Source organism: Meleagris gallopavo, chromosome 6 (genome assembly GCF_000146605.3).
Source record: "Meleagris gallopavo isolate NT-WF06-2002-E0010 breed Aviagen turkey brand Nicholas breeding stock chromosome 6, Turkey_5.1, whole genome shotgun sequence".
Taxonomy (NCBI): Eukaryota; Metazoa; Chordata; class Aves; order Galliformes; family Phasianidae; genus Meleagris; species Meleagris gallopavo.
Genome location: NC_015016.2, coordinates 17440168 through 17460120, shown reverse-complemented (window position 1 = coordinate 17460120; position 19953 = coordinate 17440168). Strand labels below are relative to the sequence as shown.

The 19953-nt window shown below is 34.7% G+C and overlaps 1 protein-coding gene across 1 annotated transcript in view; it reads left to right on the top strand.

Moving 5' to 3' along the window:
• Nucleotides 1-17745, top strand: part of LOC100544134 (thrombospondin type-1 domain-containing protein 7A) — a 106562-nt gene extending 88817 nt beyond the window's left edge. The window contains exons 10-14 of the mRNA XM_019616756.2: nucleotides 545-660; nucleotides 3188-3320; nucleotides 4435-4538; nucleotides 14087-14281; nucleotides 17448-17745. Coding sequence (XP_019472301.1) covers nucleotides 545-660; nucleotides 3188-3320; nucleotides 4435-4538; nucleotides 14087-14281; nucleotides 17448-17719 — 820 coding nt within the window. The 3' untranslated portion in view covers nucleotides 17720-17745. The remainder of the gene's footprint in view (nucleotides 1-544; nucleotides 661-3187; nucleotides 3321-4434; nucleotides 4539-14086; nucleotides 14282-17447) is intronic.
• The last annotated feature ends 2208 nt before the right edge of the window (nucleotides 17746-19953 follow it).

Below are 19953 nucleotides of genomic sequence, written 5' to 3'. Positions count from 1 at the left end.
TTTTCTGTTTCTTCTGACATTCTTTCACAGTGTCATTGATCAGACCTGTTTCAAACCCTTTCTAGCTTCTGTCATAAGACCATGGTCAGCTTATACCTAAATGTGAGCTTACAGTGGTGCTAATGTCAGAGATGTCTCCTGACAGAATTCTGGTGAATTTATGAAGAGCTATATATTTATTTTGCTAAGCTAAGCAAGATGGCTTTTCCTTACAATAATTTAGAAGCTTGAAAATAACACTCAAAATGCAAAAGTCTGGAATGATGAAAGAGGAACAACATTGTTGAGGTTGGTTTTTTGTTTTTTTTTTAAATTTCAGTCTGTAGGTATAGAATGTGCCAGTTTTGACTTGCTTCCACCAGATGTATTTAATTTCTAACAGCTTTTGTTTCTGAGCTCTGTCTGGTGAGTTCTTGGCAACTAGCTCTCCCCTCGTGGGTCTGCAGGCATCCAAGTATCTCTTGTGATTCATCACTTCACTGCAGAATTACCATTTATCTGATAACGTATCTTTTTCTTTTTCTTTTCCTTTTTTTTTTTTCAGATGCCCTGAAAACCTCCGACCAGAAACAGTGAGGCCTTGTCTGCTTCCCTGTAGAAGGGACTGTATTGTGACTCCATTCAGTGACTGGACATTGTGTCCCTCTTCCTGTCAGGAAGGTAATTTTATCCATTGTGTCCGAGTGGACAGATTTTAAGTAATCAGACTAACAGTCAGTTTTGGCAGAATACTTATACAGACCTCTTCCTGACAGAAGATACAACTGACAGAGCTGATATTGCAACTGCTGGGAAAAAAGTAGTGTTTCTGTTAATGAAACAGTATAGAACCATTATTTCAGTAGCTTCCAAAGCTCTTTATAACTTCTAGTTACAGACTCTTGTCTGAAAAACCTGTTCAAGAATGTCTTCTATTTTCTCTTCTATTTATTTTGTTACTAAACTCTCTCTTACATTTTCACCTGATAAGTAGTCACACGGTAAACACCTACCTCTCTGTGTATCACCAACAGAGATACTTCTACGACTGCAGAATTATATTTGAATGTATTTGAATGTATTATAAAACACTCGGATTTTGTCTTTGAAATTACATGTGCTGCTTGTTCATCAGAAAACCTGAAACTGTATATCCCAAGATGCATATGCGTATAATTTTTCAAAACTCTCTGACTTTTGTCTGTCCTTACGCCCAAAGAAAAATGAAGGAAAATGAAGAAATAGGCTAATTTTTAATTGATGTCAGTGTTCTGATTTAAACAGACATTGGAATACCATTTTAATACACTTGACAAAGCCCTTGACAACAGTGGAGGTCTCACTTGAATTTTTATTACACCGTAATTGTATACAAAGTGATAACTGGCTTTATATTGCCTGCATTGTTCTGTCTTATCTCTTTCTCTTTTTTAAGTTAAAGAGGAGTTATTTTACTAATATGTACCATTAAAGACAAAGTCTGTAATAACTCCTGTTCCATGGGATGCTAATCCCTGTGTGATGTGATGATTTCTCACAGCTATCACATTATCAGAATGTAAGATGACATAAGATGTAAGACATCAAATATACATATTTCAAGTATTACAGTCAGTTCTTTATGCTTTACGAAGTGCAGAAGCGTAAGTTGTTTTCACAGTAATTCATAGTACCTCACAGTCCATTCTGAGAAGTGAAATGTTACAAAGATTAAATTTATATCCTTTGACAAAGAATAGATAATTAATAATATTGAATCTGAATCTATGAAATATTTGTTCATTGTCAAATACTTTGTTCTTTCACAGCAATACTAATGAATTAATTGTTCTTTCTACAGTGTTTTTGTTGGAGCTGATTGTCTTAGACAAGTGTTGTCCTGTTCTCATTTCTGTGAATTTTAAGAGAATTTATTATGGAATGTGTATATCTTCATGAATATTCACTACAAACTAGGATGCATTCTGCTGTAAAGTAGTGCATTTTTTAACCAACATGGGCATTTTGTCTACTCTATGAGTCAAACAATATTTCCATACTTCTACACAATTTTTATTTCATGGGCTTTACCCATTTGTGTCATCACTCCAGTCAGCAGCTATGGGCTGCACGTCTGTCTTGTCCATGTGCCAGCCCCTGGCTTCTCCTGGAGCTGGCTGACTCAGGACCAGAGACTTTCCTCTGCGTTGAAAAGCAGCCAAGTGATGGAGAACCACTGCTGGGGTTCTCCTACTGCTTGCTCCTAAATATGATTGCTTGGCTGTGGTCCAGTACGCTTCTGTGTTCAGACAATCTGCAACTGCTATAGTAACTCACAAAAGCCAATATCAACACAGTCAGTCAAATGTCTGTACTACAGCTCTAATAGAAAAAAATAAAAAGTAGAAAAGAAAAAAGAAAACCCAAGATTTTTACATAGTAATATTTGTGCGTTACATATCACTATAAAATTAATATACATTTCAAGGATTTCTCTTCGTATTCTGACATCTGCAGCTGATTAAAATAAAAATTTATACAGGTATCATTTGCTGTTTATCATTAATAGTGAATTATTATAATATTTAAAAACTATAAACCATAAATTTATTATAAAATTGGAAAATAAAACTTCATGTTTATATGTAATGTGCGCTCTTTTGAAATATTTTTTGTATACCTAGCTAGGGTAATGCTAGTCCCAGGTGGAAAACAAGAGTATAAGGAGAACTAAAGCCCAGCATGGGGAGAACCAAGAGTGTAAATTAAATTTGTTATGTTTCTGACTATGGAGATTAAGAAAAGACAATTAGATTTTCTGATTTAATCAATTAGTAAATGAAAAAATAACAAAATATAATAATTTATCCTTTTTAATTTCTGTTTCTAGTTCTTCATATCAATAATTAAAGCAAATTTATGCTTTTAAACTGAAGTGCATCAGCAAACTTAGATGGTTAGTTTTGTTCTCTTAAGTGTGATTAGAATATTCATTTGTATATTATAACTATTGTTTCTTTCTTTTCAGCTCTGCTTCTTAGTCTTTAGCTCAGATTAAATTTTTTTTTTATCTTTTCTATCTGTTACGATAATTTTCTGCTTATGACAAACTGGTATGTCACTATTGTGGTGATTGACTCAAATACCTGTTACATTAAAACCTATTTTTCCCTAACTATTGCCATTCTTGTATAATAGCAGGAAAAATAATCTCTGCTGTTCTTTTCAGGAGATGTCATAGTAAAGAAACAATCCCGTCACCGAGTCATTATCCAGCTCCCTGCTAATGGTGGTCGTGAGTGCCCGGACACTTTATTTGAGGAAAAGGAATGTGAAGCTTCTCCCATCTGCTATAGCTACAGGTAGCGTTATTCAGCATATTACAGCTTATGCATGATTTTTCAGCCTCTACTGTCTGCTAAACTTCGTTGAATTCCACTTCCTATGAAAATTAGGATACACTGTTAAATCAAGATTTTTAAATGGATACCAGTTGGGCCCACGGAATATGGGGCCCACTGTTTATTTGTTTCTTTTTCTTAGAAAATGATATTTTTTTCAGTTCATTTGCAAAAACATTGCAACTAATGAGAATTACATTTCAAGATAAATCTTTCCTGGCAATTATTTTGAAATTCTATATGATAAAAAACCCTTCCTTTTTAAACTTTCCGAACCAGTGAAATGCAGCTTCTGTTCAGGAGAACTGAGTTGTACTGCCATGCAGCAGGACTGTATTTTTCATTTTCCACCCCCATTAAACCTGTGATAATCTGCCTATTGATACATCCTCTAACATGCAGAATTCTTCATCTTGACTTAATATTCACCAGACAAAGCTAGTGGTTCATAATTTCTTGACAAAACTTTTGGAGCAATTTTGTCGTGTCTGTATGAATAGCACAGGAAAGCCTAGATGTTCTTGACAAAGTAGTAAAGATGAGCATTTTTTATGCTTTAATTTGTTTGAATCAGTAGCCAGTGTTCAGTTTCTCCACCTGATAGAGAAGGGCCCTTGCTAATTCCCATGAAAGAACTTGTTTCAGAGGTACAAATTGAATTTAATTTTATTTTAGCCCCAACAGATTGAGATTAAAGAAATATGTTGCTTTCATTATCTGGTAAAAATTGTCCCTGCAAATTCATTGGGAGGCAATACTGTATGTAACTAAAAGGTATGAAAATGTGTGAAACAACAATGCGAAGCCACCATAGCGAGGATTCCAGACATCAGAGAAGTGAATTTGAAACCTTTTATTTGTCAGTACCAGAGTCAGAGTAATATCTTTTAAAATACTGTCTGTTCTTCATCTGCTTAGTATTTTCAATACCAAATTTTACCTGGGATAGTTCATAATTATTTGCTAATTAGAAGAAAAGTTGCTTGTGAGTGATAGATGATGTAATTTAATGACATGACCTCATGCCAAACATTTCTTCTCTGTATTTCCTTTTTTATATTTCCATTTATTTTAGGTGGAAGACCCACAAGTGGCGCAGATGCCAGCTAGTGCCATGGTATGTGCGCCAAGACAGTCCAGGAGCACATGAGACTTGTGGACCTGGGTTGCAAGCAAGAGGTTAGAACCTGTCATTTATTCCTCAGAAGTCTGAAGCTTTACTGGTGTGGAAAATGCCATTTTCATCATTCGCTGTAGATTAACAATAATTAAATTTCTGGGGATCAGCAGAGGAAAATACTGAATGCTGATATAGTAGGGTGCATCCTAACTGGCATTTGGCAAATGCTTTATTCATAAAGTATCATTACAGATACTGTACCAATGAATAATTCATGCTATTATTTATTAAGTTTATTTCAACATGTTTACCTGAAACAAGTTTTGCAGGAGTGTATGTGGAAAGTATTTTCTCAAGAAGAATTTAAGAAGAAAGAGAGTTCATTTTAAATTTTTCTTTTTATGAAAAAGATTGTGCAAGTTCACCTATGAAAATGTGACATTTTTCAAGTAACGATGTTGTGAAGACATGATTATGAGTATATCCATAAGACCAAATGTAAGACTTTGTTTTTTGCAAGCGTTTTTCAAGGATGGGAGGGGTGGGAGAACCCAACAGTAATTTTGGACTGGAAGACCAAAATTTTGGATCCCTCAGAGCAGGGTCAGTTTTAAAGTTAGCTCTCACCCTGGCTGGACCAGATTGCGAAGAATCATGTCCCATTGAGTTTTGAGTATCTCCAAGGATGGAGATCACACAATTTCTCTAGGTACTTGCTACATTTCTTGTTTGCTTATGGGCTCTTTTTCCTAATATCTAATCTGAAATTTCCCCTTCCGCAATTCGTGTCTGTGGCTCCTTATTCTTTCACTTTATACCCCTGAGAAGAGTCTGAATCTCTGTTTTTTAATGTAGAGGGCAATGAGATCACAAGAGGTGAAGGACTTAACTCCATTAAAGTTCATGAGGTTTCTGCCATCCCATTTCTCAAGGTGGTCAAGGTCTTCTGAACAGTAGCCTAACTCTTCGTTTAGGTGGTGACTGCTTCTCTCAAACCATTGTCCTCAAATTTTCTAATGGTGTTTTCTGTGTAGATTGTTAAATATATTAAATAGAATTGGCCCTGGAATGTGTAGCTCTCTTGTACAGCTGCCAGTTGGATTTCAAATCTACTGATCCTTTCAGTCCAGTGACCCTGACATTTTTTCTACCATTTGCATTTAATTCAAAATTTTAACAGCCAAAACCAGCCTTATGGTCACCTATCTTCACAGAGGAAAATGTGGATTTATCAGAATTGTATATGTGTGACTCTTTATAGTTAGGAGATGTTTTTAGGTGTATTTAATAGACTTAGTTTGAAAGTCTATTCCAGTTCCCACTTACTGTGTTACAGTAATTGAATTGCTTTGAACTACTAGTCAACCCTGAATTTCAGGAATGATTTTTCTTTTGCCTTTGCTGAGTGCAAACTTCTACCTGTTAAAACAACATTGGCTCAGCAGATTGTAGAATTCCTGATCAAGGACAGTGTTAACTGCAGAACTGAAATATAATGGTCATTAATTTCCTTGAAGTACTGAAGGAAGTTATGGTATAGTAAAGAAAGTCAGAGAGTGGATCTTAAGCTAGTAACTTCTAGTGATTACTCCGAAGGTGTTATTATTGGAGATCAATTTAGAGCTTACCACAAAACAAAACCTGAATGTTTTGCCTATATTGCCAAGATGAATGCCTTCTGATTCTAGTAATTCTTTCAGAAATCTGTAACTAATGTAGTCTGTGAGGGCTGCTCTGGCAGTGTATAGTTGTGTTGTAGTGCCTAAATCTGACCACTTGGACTCAAACTTGTTAGTAACAAAGGGTAGCTAATTGTATTCTATTATTCTTACATGTCTTGAGTTTCATTTTTTCATTGTTGTTGTTGATATTGTGTAGTTGGTGGTTGTTTTCATTGTTTATTTGCTTGTTTTTATGCTACAGTTCATTCATGTACAGAACACACATACAGAACAATTTTGGAATTAATGGGCAGTTTCTAAAGCTGCTGAAACAGGTTGGCAGTATTTCCATCTGGTATTCCGTCAAGTTGCTAGAATTTGATCTTAAAAAGTATAACACATTGAAGCAGGTGTCTTATTCCTACAAGGAGATATAATGGGATAGCTCTCTAGTATTATAGGATGGAGTGTAGGATGAACAATCCTTAAGTAAGAAACTTCGGAGCAGCTAAGCCTGAAGAAATTTGATGTCTTTTGTAGAATTCTGTAATTGTTCCTGAGGTTAAGAGGAAATATTTTTCTTTACTTCTGCTGCTGCTTCTTCTTCTTATTTTAAGTCTATGAAGCATGCAACAGTTATTATAAAATTTATGAAGGAAGTTTAGTTCATTTATCAATGATTCTTTGTTTATCAATGATAGCAATGATAATCAATGATTTATCAATGATTCTGTGCCTCAGTCCAAGTATTTAAATATCTTCTGGACTGTTGTGGTGGTTAAATATACAAGCATTAAAGTCAGAGCCTTTTTTGACCCAGTATTTTTCCCATTGATATAAATGATAATATTATTATAAATGTTAAATTTAGAAAACATTTGTGTTATCTGTATCTCAGTGTTTTAATACCAACCAATGTGCTGAATAGTCTAAATTGATATTCTGTAACAGCTAAATAAAACTAGTTCAGTTTTTATTTTGGTTGAGATAGGTAAGATATATCATGATTTATTCAACAGCTTTACAATGGATATGACTTGGAAGTAAAAGCTGAGGTTTTGCACCAAATAACATTAACTTTGGAAAATATAATTCTGCAGTTCTCTATAATACTGATGTATTTAGTTTGCACTTCAGAAAATTTGCTTTTGGAATGTGGACATTATGTTTGAGCAGTTTTATATAGATCTTCTCTAACACTGGGTATTAATATATACTCTCTTCCCTCTTACTAATTTCTGCCATGAAAATAGCCGTGTGAATTTTTAGTGGTGCCCATTACTCTGTTTTTTCCCCCCATGCAAGAGAGGGTTTAATGCAGTGTGCTCACAGAAGGGAGGCTGACCTGAATGTAGTGCTGATTGAGTTCTGACCCAGATAGCATTAGAAAGATGTCACCAGAATCTGAAGGAAGACTCTGGAAGAAGTTTTGTCTCCTCTGCCTGCTTATTCTTCCTGAATACTTGGCTTCTTATAAATAAAGTTTCTATAAGCTATGGAAAACTTTACATGATATCATGTTAAAAATTCTGTATTATACATCATTTTTTTAAAGATTATTTTTTTGATATAGATACAGAAAAAGATGTGGAAGACTCTTTATCCACCCCAGAATTAGGAAATGCTAAACATTGAAATATGAAATCTGTTTGGCATAATATTTTGATACTTCATTTAAAGTATAATACTAGAATATGGATTTTTTAAGCATTTTTTGCTGATTTCTGTACAAATATTTACTATATTTTGAGTATGTAGACATAGCAGAATTTCTTTTTCAATTGAAAAAGAGTTCTCTGAAATTTCTGATGCTTGTAAATTACACTTTCATTTCTAGGGTGTAGATTGCTCCAAAAGTAGTGCCTCCTATTTCTTTCCATGGAAACTCCAACAGATACAAAGAGCTCAATAACACTGTTTGTTAAAGCAGATTGTCAGCTACAAAACATTATTTTTCAAAATAAGCACCACTATTAGCTGATCCATGCAGATAACCTGAGAAGATGCTCTTCATTTTGTGACATGACAGCTGTGCATGGCTTTCTGGATCCTGATTTGGCTTTTACATTGCTGTCACCACTGCTGAAATACACCACTCACCACTGCACTTTGTTCACATCTGCTGTTTGATCTTCAGAGTTGTTCAGCAAGCATTGATGAATGTCAATGGGTGCCACTTTGTCTATCCTTTTTCTGATTTGATTGTCTACACAGGAATGCTGTAACATGTATGGGAACAAGAAATGTGTTAAATAAGAAAATAATATGAAGGTATATATGCTTTCATTAGTACTTTATTTTCAACAAAATACTGTACTAGTTGTATTTTAGTTACAAAGATAATTACATCTGAAGGAAAAACTAAAAGTTGGAAATCATTAAAAACAACTGCTTGTGTCTAAACATAAGTCTGAATAAAGCTATAGCATATGCATGCCTTGCTTTATGTCACAGCTTTGCTATTCACATTTCCGTTCTTCAACCTTTTTGTCACATTGGTCTTACTTGGCAGAACAGATACTTGATCAAATCATAAAATTGAGATTTGTGATTCATTGTTAAAGACAGCTCTGTGTCTAGCTGTCTTGTATAATGAAGGTTTTGTTACAAGTCATGTCAGTATAAATGAACATGTCACAAAATTAGAAGCTTGATCAATGCAGAGGAATGAGAAAAAAAAAAGAATTTGATTATTTTTTAAAAAATCTAAATTCCATTTAGAAATGTTATGCAAATTATGGGAAACTATTTCTAGACATAAGCATAGTAACATAGCACTTAATACCTGAGAAATAAATTCATTGTTACAGTCATGAACGTACTTGAACAAGGTGGATAGGCATGATAATTGTCTTTAATTTTTATGATGAATGAAGATTTGCAGTCATATCACAGTTAAATGTCCTTTAAGAGTGAATAAGTAGAGCAAGAATGTATTTCATAATCATAGTAACTTAAGACTTCAACTTTCTCTTGTTCAAAACACTCATGAGTGGGTGATATGAAGGCATCAACAATGAGTCTGAGAGTTCCTCTTCCCTGCTGATGACCACAAAAAAAAAGCCATATTTTACTGCAGCAGCATTTATGTTATGTTTATTATCATGTGCTGTTTCTAATTTAACAATAATAAACTAATCAGATGTCTTGATGGGTCATCTGAAACAAATTAAAAATATAGAAGCTGAAACACTAGACCAAATGCTTTATGAAGTCAGGCTTCTAGTATTTTATGGTGCTACAAGCTATAAAACTTACTGTGGAACAGAGGAGAAATCTAGTTAGGATGTGCTAAGGAGACTGCTCTGTAATTCTTATGGCTGACATTTATTAGCACACAGATAACTTCAAAGCAGAGGTCTATTCAGTTTGCTTGATTATCATATAAAGTTTGAAATTATGAACAACTTAAGCAGTTTTACATTATTTTATATTTGTAGCTTAAGATGCTGGCAAACCTCAGCTCTGAAGGAACTTAGAAATATAGTTCAAATCCCTTTTGAATTGTATAGGAAAGTCCAAGGAACTTGCTTGCTAAAAAAGGACTGTTTTGCCCATAGCCTTTGCAGATTTAAGCAGGGCTTGTTGGATCACATTCTAAGCTCGTGAAGAGGACACATAGCAGATACAGCCCTTATGCCCAAACTGTGGTAGCATAATCGCATCATGATGTATATGGATGGATGCACAGGAAAGGGCTACCCCAGTGACCGAAAAGAGATTTGAAAAAGGATGTGCAGCCTGCAGTCCTTGCCACCATAAATCTTCCTCAGAGTTTTGTAGGAGAAATGGGATGAAAATTGTGAAATCTGTCAGCAGATTCTCCAATAGCAAGAAGAAGGTTATTTATAAAACTTAAGCAGAAGCTTTGGTAAGCTTGCTGTCAGACAAAATATCTCTGAATGGCTGTGCTTGATGTCACCGGGAATTGGCCATTATTAAAGGTCTGATCCTGAGGTCTTACCATTCTTCATTCATAGCATGTAACTAATTATTTGAAAGACCGTGGAGTGGGGGAATTGGAGGAAACTTCCCAGGATTGCTATGAGCACATAAGCGGCCTTACAGGCTTGTTTGAGCCATGAGGAAGCTCAGAGGTAGAATTGGTGGTCAAAACCATTTTCTTCTCAGTGTAGATAAGCAGCAACAGCAGTCTCTCTCTCTGGGCATTGCTTACTTGGAGGGAGCATTTGCTCTTGTGCCTATTCTGTACCCTTATTGAAAGCACAGTAAAAGTGACAAAATGACAATGGACTGCTGCTCTTTCATGGAGTTACGAACTATTATATTTACTTCAGTGAGATTTATCAGATAGCAGTGGCCTATTGTCTAGTTCATGACTGAAAAGTCAGTGCAGGTAATAATGGGCAACTTCAGTTTTCATACAGGGAGAACTTGGACAGTCATGCTCAAAGCTATTATTGCTGTGAGAAATTAATAGTGTATTGCCAAAACAAGACCTCAGATCTCCAGACAATCTCCTGAAAAGATTCAGCAGTAACACATTGTTACTCTTTGTCACATGAAGTACTCTTGCACTTGCATTTTCCCAATATTATTGACACATACTCCTGCTTAATATTTGTCATGATAGAAATATTTCATCATGCAGTGTCTAGTCTGACATATGCTGCAGAAGTTGAAACAAAGAATGATGAAGTCATAGCCCAGGCAACATTGATAGTAGGTATAAGAAAAGTTAGTATTTGCTGGAATAATTTTTTGCTTTTCTAAAAACAATGATTCTACTACTAAGTATTTAACAAATTAAAAAATAGTACCACAACTGTAGTGTAAAGCAGATGATATTAGAGCATTTTCATTCATAAAGCAGTGTAATTTCTAGGAATGTTTGAGGTCAATAAATCTCAAACCTCATTGAAATTTTGATGATAGGAGCAATGCTGGAAAGATTCTTATATAAATCCACTCTTAGGAAGACTTGTTCAAATACAGTCTTAGTGTTTGATTATGCCACCAACAAATGTATTAGCCTGTCATCTCCCATGGCTTACTAGAAACAGTGCTATCAAATAAAGTTTTAATTACATCAAAATTCCTTGTCTAGAAACTTTAAACTGCTGCTTATTTCACACCTTTGTTTTCTCAGAGATTATAATTGTTAAATGCCAAAACAATTTCCTAAGTCAATAGTTTCCTTGTTAAATTTGATTTTTCTATTAGCCGAACTCCTGCTTTATGCTTTCACTTAACAATTACTTGTGCTTAATTCAGTAATAGAAGAGTCACACTCTTTCCACTTACTGCTAATGTCAGTAATAAATGTGACATGGTTGTATAGGCCAAATAATTAGTTTGACACTGCATAGCTTTATAGAAGTTGAAGATATTGCCCTGTATAGTAAGTTAACCATTGATCTCAGTGACATTTCCTCAATATAATTAAAGAACCATGCATTTGTTCAAAGATGGCTGAATTAGCCTGTGTGTTGAAAAAGCAGATTGTACTCTTAACATCTATATTAGAAATAAGGGCATTACTGATGTCTGGCCAAAATAATGTATTAATGGTATGTATACAGTTGTCAAAATCCCTACTTTAAATAATGGAAAAATACCCACTCTTCTAACTGTCACAAGGAGTTATAAACCTTTCAAGTAGATACCTGAATCTGTAAAATGTATCCAAGTCCTGTCAAATAGAAGTAATATGAATTGTTATGGACAGGCTCTCTGAAAATTAAGATTCAGGATTTGATTTGGAATGCCAAGCTGTCCTTTAATTTGTGTTGTTATTAAGGTGAAATATTTGGGTCTCAAGAATGAAGAGTTTTCCTCTTTTGATTGGTACAGTACAACTGACAGTTAATCTGAAAAAAAACAAAAACAACAAAACCAGCTTGGAGTGAATCCCCAGTGGATCTTCTCACCTGGGTCTGCTTGTTGTAAATTAGATGCACTAATATTTTTCTGAAGAAAATTTATAGCAGACTGAACACTTACCCCTGAGTAATTATTAATAATCAAGAAAATTGGAATGAATATTGGCTTTAAAAATACTCAGTTTGCTTGTAAGGAAGTATGTTCTTCAATTGACAGTGTTTATGGCCTATCAAAGAATAAGATGCAGAGGCAGTATCTAATGTGGCTATCAAACTTTTGCAGTTGATTATTAAAATTTATTGAATTAATCAGTGAAGTATATTTTAGTTCCTTGGTAAGTATAGTTTTCATAGCTAAAAATGTTGGCTGTGTCTCTCTGAAAATGAAGTGGTTAGTTTTGCTCATGTGCATGCATTCCAAGTTATCCTTGGAATAAACACAAGACAGGATTTAGGTTTGACCTCAGTGAAGTTCCACATAGTAGAGCTTGTCTAAATTATGTTTTTACCTTGGGATACCTGCTGTATACTATCTCACAAGAATCTAAAACCATAGTCCAGGCCTGCATTAGAAGATGCTGATTTGATCTGTGATTTTCCATAATATTTGTATAACTATAGAAATCCTATGGTGTGTACCGTTCACACATCATTAAAATAGTTGTCTGGATTTTCAATTTTTAGATACTTACTTTTTCTCTTTGAACCATTACATCTGGGGAAAAAAAAATAAGAAAAAGGTGGAGGTTTCTGTGTATAAATCCACCAATAATAATAGAATTTTTCAGATTAATTGTATTAGACAATATACGGCTGGTCAATCCCGCACTAAGCACAACTTAATGCCATACTGACCCTATAGCAAACAGTACTGGCAGCGCTGAACCAAAGGGCAGTCAAGGTTCAGGGAAATAGTTTGCTTAGGTCTCTGGAAAAACAAACCTCCCTTTCTCAGTGTTTTATCACAAAAGTGTGGCAAAAGCAATTCACTCAGGACCTTTGGATATTTTAGTAGGCACATGGGTTTGGAAGAGACCGTTTGCATCATCATGTTCAGCTTACTATAGTCATCAAGAAGGTCAAGAAGTAAAAATTTAGTATAGAACTATCAATAAAAAAAGCTGTTTTGTCATGAAATAAAATGGCAGGGAGGTTTGCACGTCACAAAACCTTTGAAATTACCTTGCAACAGTCTTTAAAAAAACAAACAAACAAATAAATAGAAAAAAAAACCTTGCTTCTTCAAGTATTCTTCCTTCTCTTCTTTAAAAAAGAAGAAATAATTTATAGCCAGTTTTGTTTTATTTTGAAAACTTGCTTTCAAAGGCATTTTTTCTCCAACAGTTGAACATGATTATACCATAGTACTTGAGATGCAGAAATTTACTTTTTTTTTTTTTAATTCACATATCAATTACTGACAGTACAATTGAAGTACTATGTTTAAATTATGGAGCAGTGTGTAAAGTAAAGCATGATATTCCTTCGTATGTTTAGAGAATGATATATTGTGTTTGGATGCAATGTTGCTGCAGCAATTGGTGATCCAAATTACTTTCACAGACATTATGAGATACTGCGTATGCTGTGGGCTGTGAAATGTGAAGAAGCATAAATGTGATTCTGTTGTGTGAACAAACAACTGGAAGTTTTCAATCTTACTGCAAAATAACTTTTATGTTGTTTGGGGCTAGGAAGTAAGATTTACATAGGCTTAGGTTAGAGTAATAGATAAACAACCATGTTTAAAAAAAAACCAACAACAAAACAAAAAAACCAACAAAAACAATTTATTCACAAGGAGCAACAATAGAACATTGTTAAAGACTGTGTGGATGGGACAGCCCCGTTCTTTTTAAATCCTTATATTCTACTACTTCCTTTAGTGTCATCTGTAGTTTTTTAAGAATGTCTTTTTTTTTTCCTGTCAAAAGCTATGATCAAATGTATTCATTTAAGATATAATTGATTACTAATGTTTGTTTGTTGTGTAGATATTCTGGGCTTTCAGTGTGATTTTTTGGTAGTGTGCTGTAGACTTAGTAAATTATAGATGTTCGTGAAAAATTGCCAAATTAAATCCAATTCCTTTTTTGCTTCCAGCAATTACTTGTCGCAGACAAGATGGAGGACAGGCTGACATCAGCGAGTGCCTTAAGTATGCTGGCCCCTTACCATCCTTAACGCAGACATGTCAGATTCCCTGTCAAGATGATTGTCAGTTTACAAACTGGTCGAAGTTTTCTTCCTGCAATGGGGACTGTGGAGGAGTTAGAACAAGAAAACGCACTCTTATTGGTAAGAGAAACAAGGAAGATAATACATCTTTTATTAACTGTTTTGATTAAAGCGTGCACTGCTGTGAGGTTCCCTTACAATGAACACAGGGAAGAGGCTAGAGAGGAGTAAGGATAATACAGGAAGGAGGCATTTCTTCTTTATGGAGTCCAGATAGTAAAGTGCAAAGCAGACCATTTATTTTTCTGAAAGGTAAGTCAGCATTACCTGTAGAGAGGTGAAAAATAATAATAAACCGACATGATCCAGAGTCCAAAGAAATAAAAAACTCTTGGCCTGCATTTTTGATGAGCCCTCTTTACCAAAAGAGACATAACTGTCTGTTATTTAACAAGTTTTTATACTTCGTTTATTCTGCACTCTGATTCTGCAGCCTGCCTCTTTGCACAGAGATCAAGAAGATTCAAGGAACTGCAGAATGGTTGTAGGTGGAAGGGGTCCCTTCTCCAACCCTCTTGCCATTTAGAACTGCTTGCCCAGGGCAACATCCAGACAACTTCTGAATATCTCCAAGGAGGATGATTCCACAGCCTCTCTATGCAACCCGCACCAGTGCTTCACCCCCTGCACTGTACAGAAGTGCTTCCTGATGGCCAAGTTCCCTCTTGTGTTCCAGTTTGTATCCATTGCCTCTTGTCCTAGCACTGAGCATCACTGATGTTCAGGTATTTATAGACACTGATAATACTCCCACTTAGCTTTATCTTCCGTAGACTTGAACAGTTCCAGCTCTCTCAGCGTTTTCTCACTGAAGAAACTCTGATAATGAAAAACAGAGTGGCAGTAGACCTTTTCAGTTGTTTGCACTTGATTTACATGCATTGTGTAAGCTAAGAGTTCAGGGAGCAGGTTTGCAATTTGCTTTCATTCTTCAGCATCCATAATTATATAAGCAAGCTATATCTTGAAAGCATTGTTTAATCAGGTTGAATTTTTACTAGTTTGAATTATGTCTGCTTTTTGGGGTTTTGTTTCTTCTTGCAGAACTGTACATGGAAAAGTAAAACATTTGTTCAAATTTTCCTGGATCTTCTCTTAGAAAATCTTGTGCAAGCCCAGATTTGACTTTTTTTTACTATATATTTCAGATTGGTGAGAGAACAATAATTTATCTTTAACGTGATCAAGTACTCTTTTTCCTTCTTGTATTGGCTACACCAAGAATCCCCTCTTGAATGATGTTTTTTTGCCATAGAATTGCTGCAGCAGTTGAATTCTTTTTAGCCTCTTGATACAGAGTCGCATTTTTATTCTTAAGCTTTAGTTTACCTCTTTCTGACTTCTTATCTGCGTTGAATATTATATTTATGATTAAGCCAGTCCTTCCCCTAGCTGAATATTTTTTTTTTAGAGTTCTTTATTTTTTCACTTCTTCTGTTTCCTTCTGCTTAATTTTCTGCCTTATTTTTGCCACTACTGAGAATACTCTTTTTTGGATGATTTTTCTTTTTATTGCAGACACTCTGTCTTGTGATGCTCTATGTGTTTGAGACAGTGGTGTCCCTTGAAATTTCTTGAGGTTGTACTTAATAGAATAAAAAGTTTTCCAATAACAGTTAATCCTTTTCCAGAAACTTTTACTTGCTCCATGTGATAGACACATTGCCATTTTGAAAAACACTTTTTCTTTAATTTCTTTCTTTAAATCTGCTCTTTTACTTCTCCATGAAATGAAGGAGAAAAAAAAAAGCAACACAAAACTGTTCTATTTTCAAGTTGTAACTGAAACCTGAAGTGCAAGACTCGGCCTGTGGCACAGCACTATTTGCCAATTAGTCTGTGTTGTCTGTGGAGGAGGAAAGCTAGCTAAGGGGGGTGCCCATTAGCAGTTTCAGAAAGAATATGATAGCATAAAATCCCTATCAGTCACTTCATCCTGCTGTAAATCAGAAGATCTGTAAACAGTGAATAATTCATGATCTTCAAGAAGGTTCATTGTGACTGTCTTGTAACTCCAGTGAACTTTTGCCGGATTTGCTTCTGCACGAGGAGAAAAAATAGATTATTTTTTTTTCTTTACTTTTAATTTTAAAAACAAAGCAAGAAATAATCAATTATCCTACCACACTGTCTACACTGTGAAGTACTTCCCTGTCCTGAGTTACCTCTTCAGACTTGTTAAAGCAGCGATATGGTGTTACATCTATTGCAGTGTGCTACATAGCTGCCATAAAGGTTATCTGGGTGTGCATTCATAATTATCCAAGGGAAGATGAGGGTTTCAAAGAGAGGGGTATTTTTAATAAAAAGTTGTGTTGTCAGAAGAAGAAATTTTTTTCTAGAAGTACCTTGTTATTTTAAACAAAAGCGATAGTAAATATAATCATTGAAGGTGCTGCAAAGTTCTGTCCCATACTTTTGAAAAGCAAGCAGAATATTGCAGAATGTTAATTTATAGTATAATCTAAGTAACAAGAGTCTTTAAAACTGTTCTGCAAAAACTTTTGAATTTATTTCATAAGCTGTTTTATATGGAAAGGAAAATAGACCAAACTTTACTGTGGAGGAGATTAAAAGTAAATTTAATGGGGTTTGGAGATGGGTGGATGGATACACTGAGTTAAACAAGGAAAATCAGATTAGGAGAAAACATGAGTTCATAGAAGGAGCTTTTTACATTCATAGGAATAGTAATTATTAACAAATGTATGACAACAGGTAGTGAAATGAAAGTGTTTTCACATTTTGAAAAAAGTACTACTGTGACAAAGCTGTATGTTACTTCCTCTTGCAATTTTCTTCCACTTGAGAAAGTTTTATCCAGAGATAATTTTTTTAATTGAACTGCACATTGCTTTTTTTCCTTTAGTAGAGCAAAAATCATGTATTTGTTTAATTATTAACTTTTTTAAAATATACCCCACAAGAACATTTATCCAAAGTAAACACAAATATATGACTTCATCTTTAAAGAGCATTACCTATGTACCTAAAGTGTACAGAATTTATGCATTAATTCCTTAGGAAAAAAAAGTCATTAACCTAAAGAGAAATAATTAATCTAACTAATTTTGGGAATGCGTATTTGATTTAATGCACTTAAGTTTGCTGACTTTAGCTTGAGGTTTATCTTTGCTGGAGGAATTGTCTTAAGGATGGATAAATGAAATTTTTTGGAGATGTAAACTGAGACAAACTTTCTAAAATATTTTTTTCTTCTTTCCAGGAAAAAGTAAGAAAAAAGATAAATGCAGAAATTCTCAGTTATATCCTCTGATTGAGAATCAGTTTTGTCCATGTGATAAATACAGCGCTCAGCCTGTGGGAAATTGGTCAGACTGTATTTTACCAGAGGGCAAAGTGGAAGTATTGCTGGGAATGAAGGTGCAAGGAGACATTAAGGAATGTGGACAAGGCTATCGTTACCAGGCCATGGCATGCTATGATCAGAACAGCAGACTTGTGGAAACATCGCGATGCAACAGTCATGGTATTTAAAGATCTCTGTTTTCATCTGTTTACATATCTGTTCCATCTATATTTGTACAGGTAGAATTAGCAGATTGATATTTATTGCTTAGGCAGATTTTTGTCGCAAGATATCTTCAAACAGAGTGCACAGTTGGTATGTTTCTAAAAAGACATTTCAGTGATGATTCTCAAAACAATAAACTTTGTACTGATTGCTACAGTGTAGTATTTAAAATTAAATAATAGTAAATTAGTAACTAGGTATTTTAAGAAATGAAGGGAAAATCTTATCATTTTTCCTGATAACTGTTCTTCCAAATTTGAGAATACTTAGGAGAGTCAAATTCTTAAAAAATAAACAGGGACAGCACAGGACTGTTTTGAGAAAGATGAAAATTATTTCCATAATTTGAATAAACACGGAATCTTTAGATAACTCTAATCTCCTTAAATAGCCTTTTCTCTAGCCTTTCTACCCTCCTCAGCTCATTAATAGATATACTTTGGTCTGAGAACAACAGCGCATAACACTATTTCTGTGTAGTTCTGTCATGTGGAAATGCAGGTTGCTTAAAGACTTTATAGTCCTTGTATTCATGTTGCTCCTGGAGGGAACACTCACCTTCCTGAAACGGACGCATCTGTAGTGTAAGGATCAAAATTGGCACTTTCTGATTTTCACTGAGCCAGAAATGTGCTAATTTTCATCACTGGAGTTTCTGTGTTCATCTGTTCTCCTGCTTGCAGTGCAGAAGTGTATCTGAACTATTGGTTTGAAGAGCTGGGTGCCATTCAGAGGTCAATGTAAGTTTAGTTTGTTTATACGTATATTGTAATAATGTTAAATTAAGGTATCAGAAATTTTCTTTTTTACCTGAATGAAGCTAAAGTAGTTAATAACAAAATACTCAAATTTCTTAAGGGGATCTTATGAATTAATGCTATTAATTCCCGTACAGAGCAAGGGTACAGTACAATCTCCTGACTATGAAGCTAAGCTGAGACATCTTTGTGGTTAGATAGAAAAGTAAACATACACTTAATATCTTAATGTCTCAAAGCAAAGCTGGAAGATAATTTTGTAAAGAATTTTCTCTTTTTGCTCTAAATAAATTTTACTTTTATTTTTGGTGCTGTTAATGTATACCAAAGGGAAAAAAACCTAATTTTTTTAATATAGATCCAAAATTTGAATTTGGCTTACTTTTTTCCAGTGTCTTATTTTATGTATGTCTCATTTTGGAATCGCTGAAAAAAAATACCTAAATCTTAAACTCTCATGGGAAAGAAAATATCTCTGAGTACATATCATATTGTTTAGTTAAATTCTCAGCTGTTTGCTCTGTGTGTTGAGGTCAACAAGGAATTAAGCTCAATTTTGTCCTTTTATATAGATTTAAAAGCACATCCGACATACTCTCGTTCTGACTGGGACTATTTGCATTCTTTGTGGGACCAGAAGACAGCCATCTGTAATGATCTGCAGCTGTATGAGCACAGATCTGCCTGTGTTTGGTGGTTATCCTGAGGGAATCAGGATCAAAAGATTGGTAGGGAAGGCTGAAAGAAGTGCTGTGAAACAATCTGAACTGTTCAGAAGTCACCAAAATACAATTTCTTTGTTGATTGTCTTTAACTAAATGTGACCCCATGTGGGATAGTAGTATTCTTTTAGCATTGAGTCCAGAGCGTCCTTGGTCAGTGAAAAGTAGAAAGAATGGAAGTCTATGGGAATACAGAGGGTCTGATGGCCTAATGTCTGTTATCATTGTTGACTTGAAGAATGTGGGCTATCAGGTTTTGTCACAGCAGCCCAGACAAGAAGTAAGGAAAATAGAAGTTGTCTGTTCAAGATCAAATTGTAGATGCTATGCACAGTAAGTAATGTGTTGCTTTAGGTAATTTGCAAACAGAGGTGGAAGTTGTTCTTTTATGTAGAACAGGCACAGACTTAGCTGCTTTGAAACCCTGGCAGTGCACATTCAGTATCTGACCACAGTGGTATGGAATGGGAATTGAATATCTGCTTTCTGTTTTGCACTACACTCATAAACCCAAAGAGAAGTAAAAACACTTGAAGGAGTGGTGGTGAGAAGTTTGGCTAATACATACACCAAACCACTTTCCTGTGAAATGAAGAATTTTCTCAGGATGTTACAGACTCAGGTTTTGCACTACATAACTTGAGCTCACTGTATTTCTATTTTTCAATAACCTTAATAGCAGCAAATAGCTTAAAACAGAGCTTAAAATAAAATAAT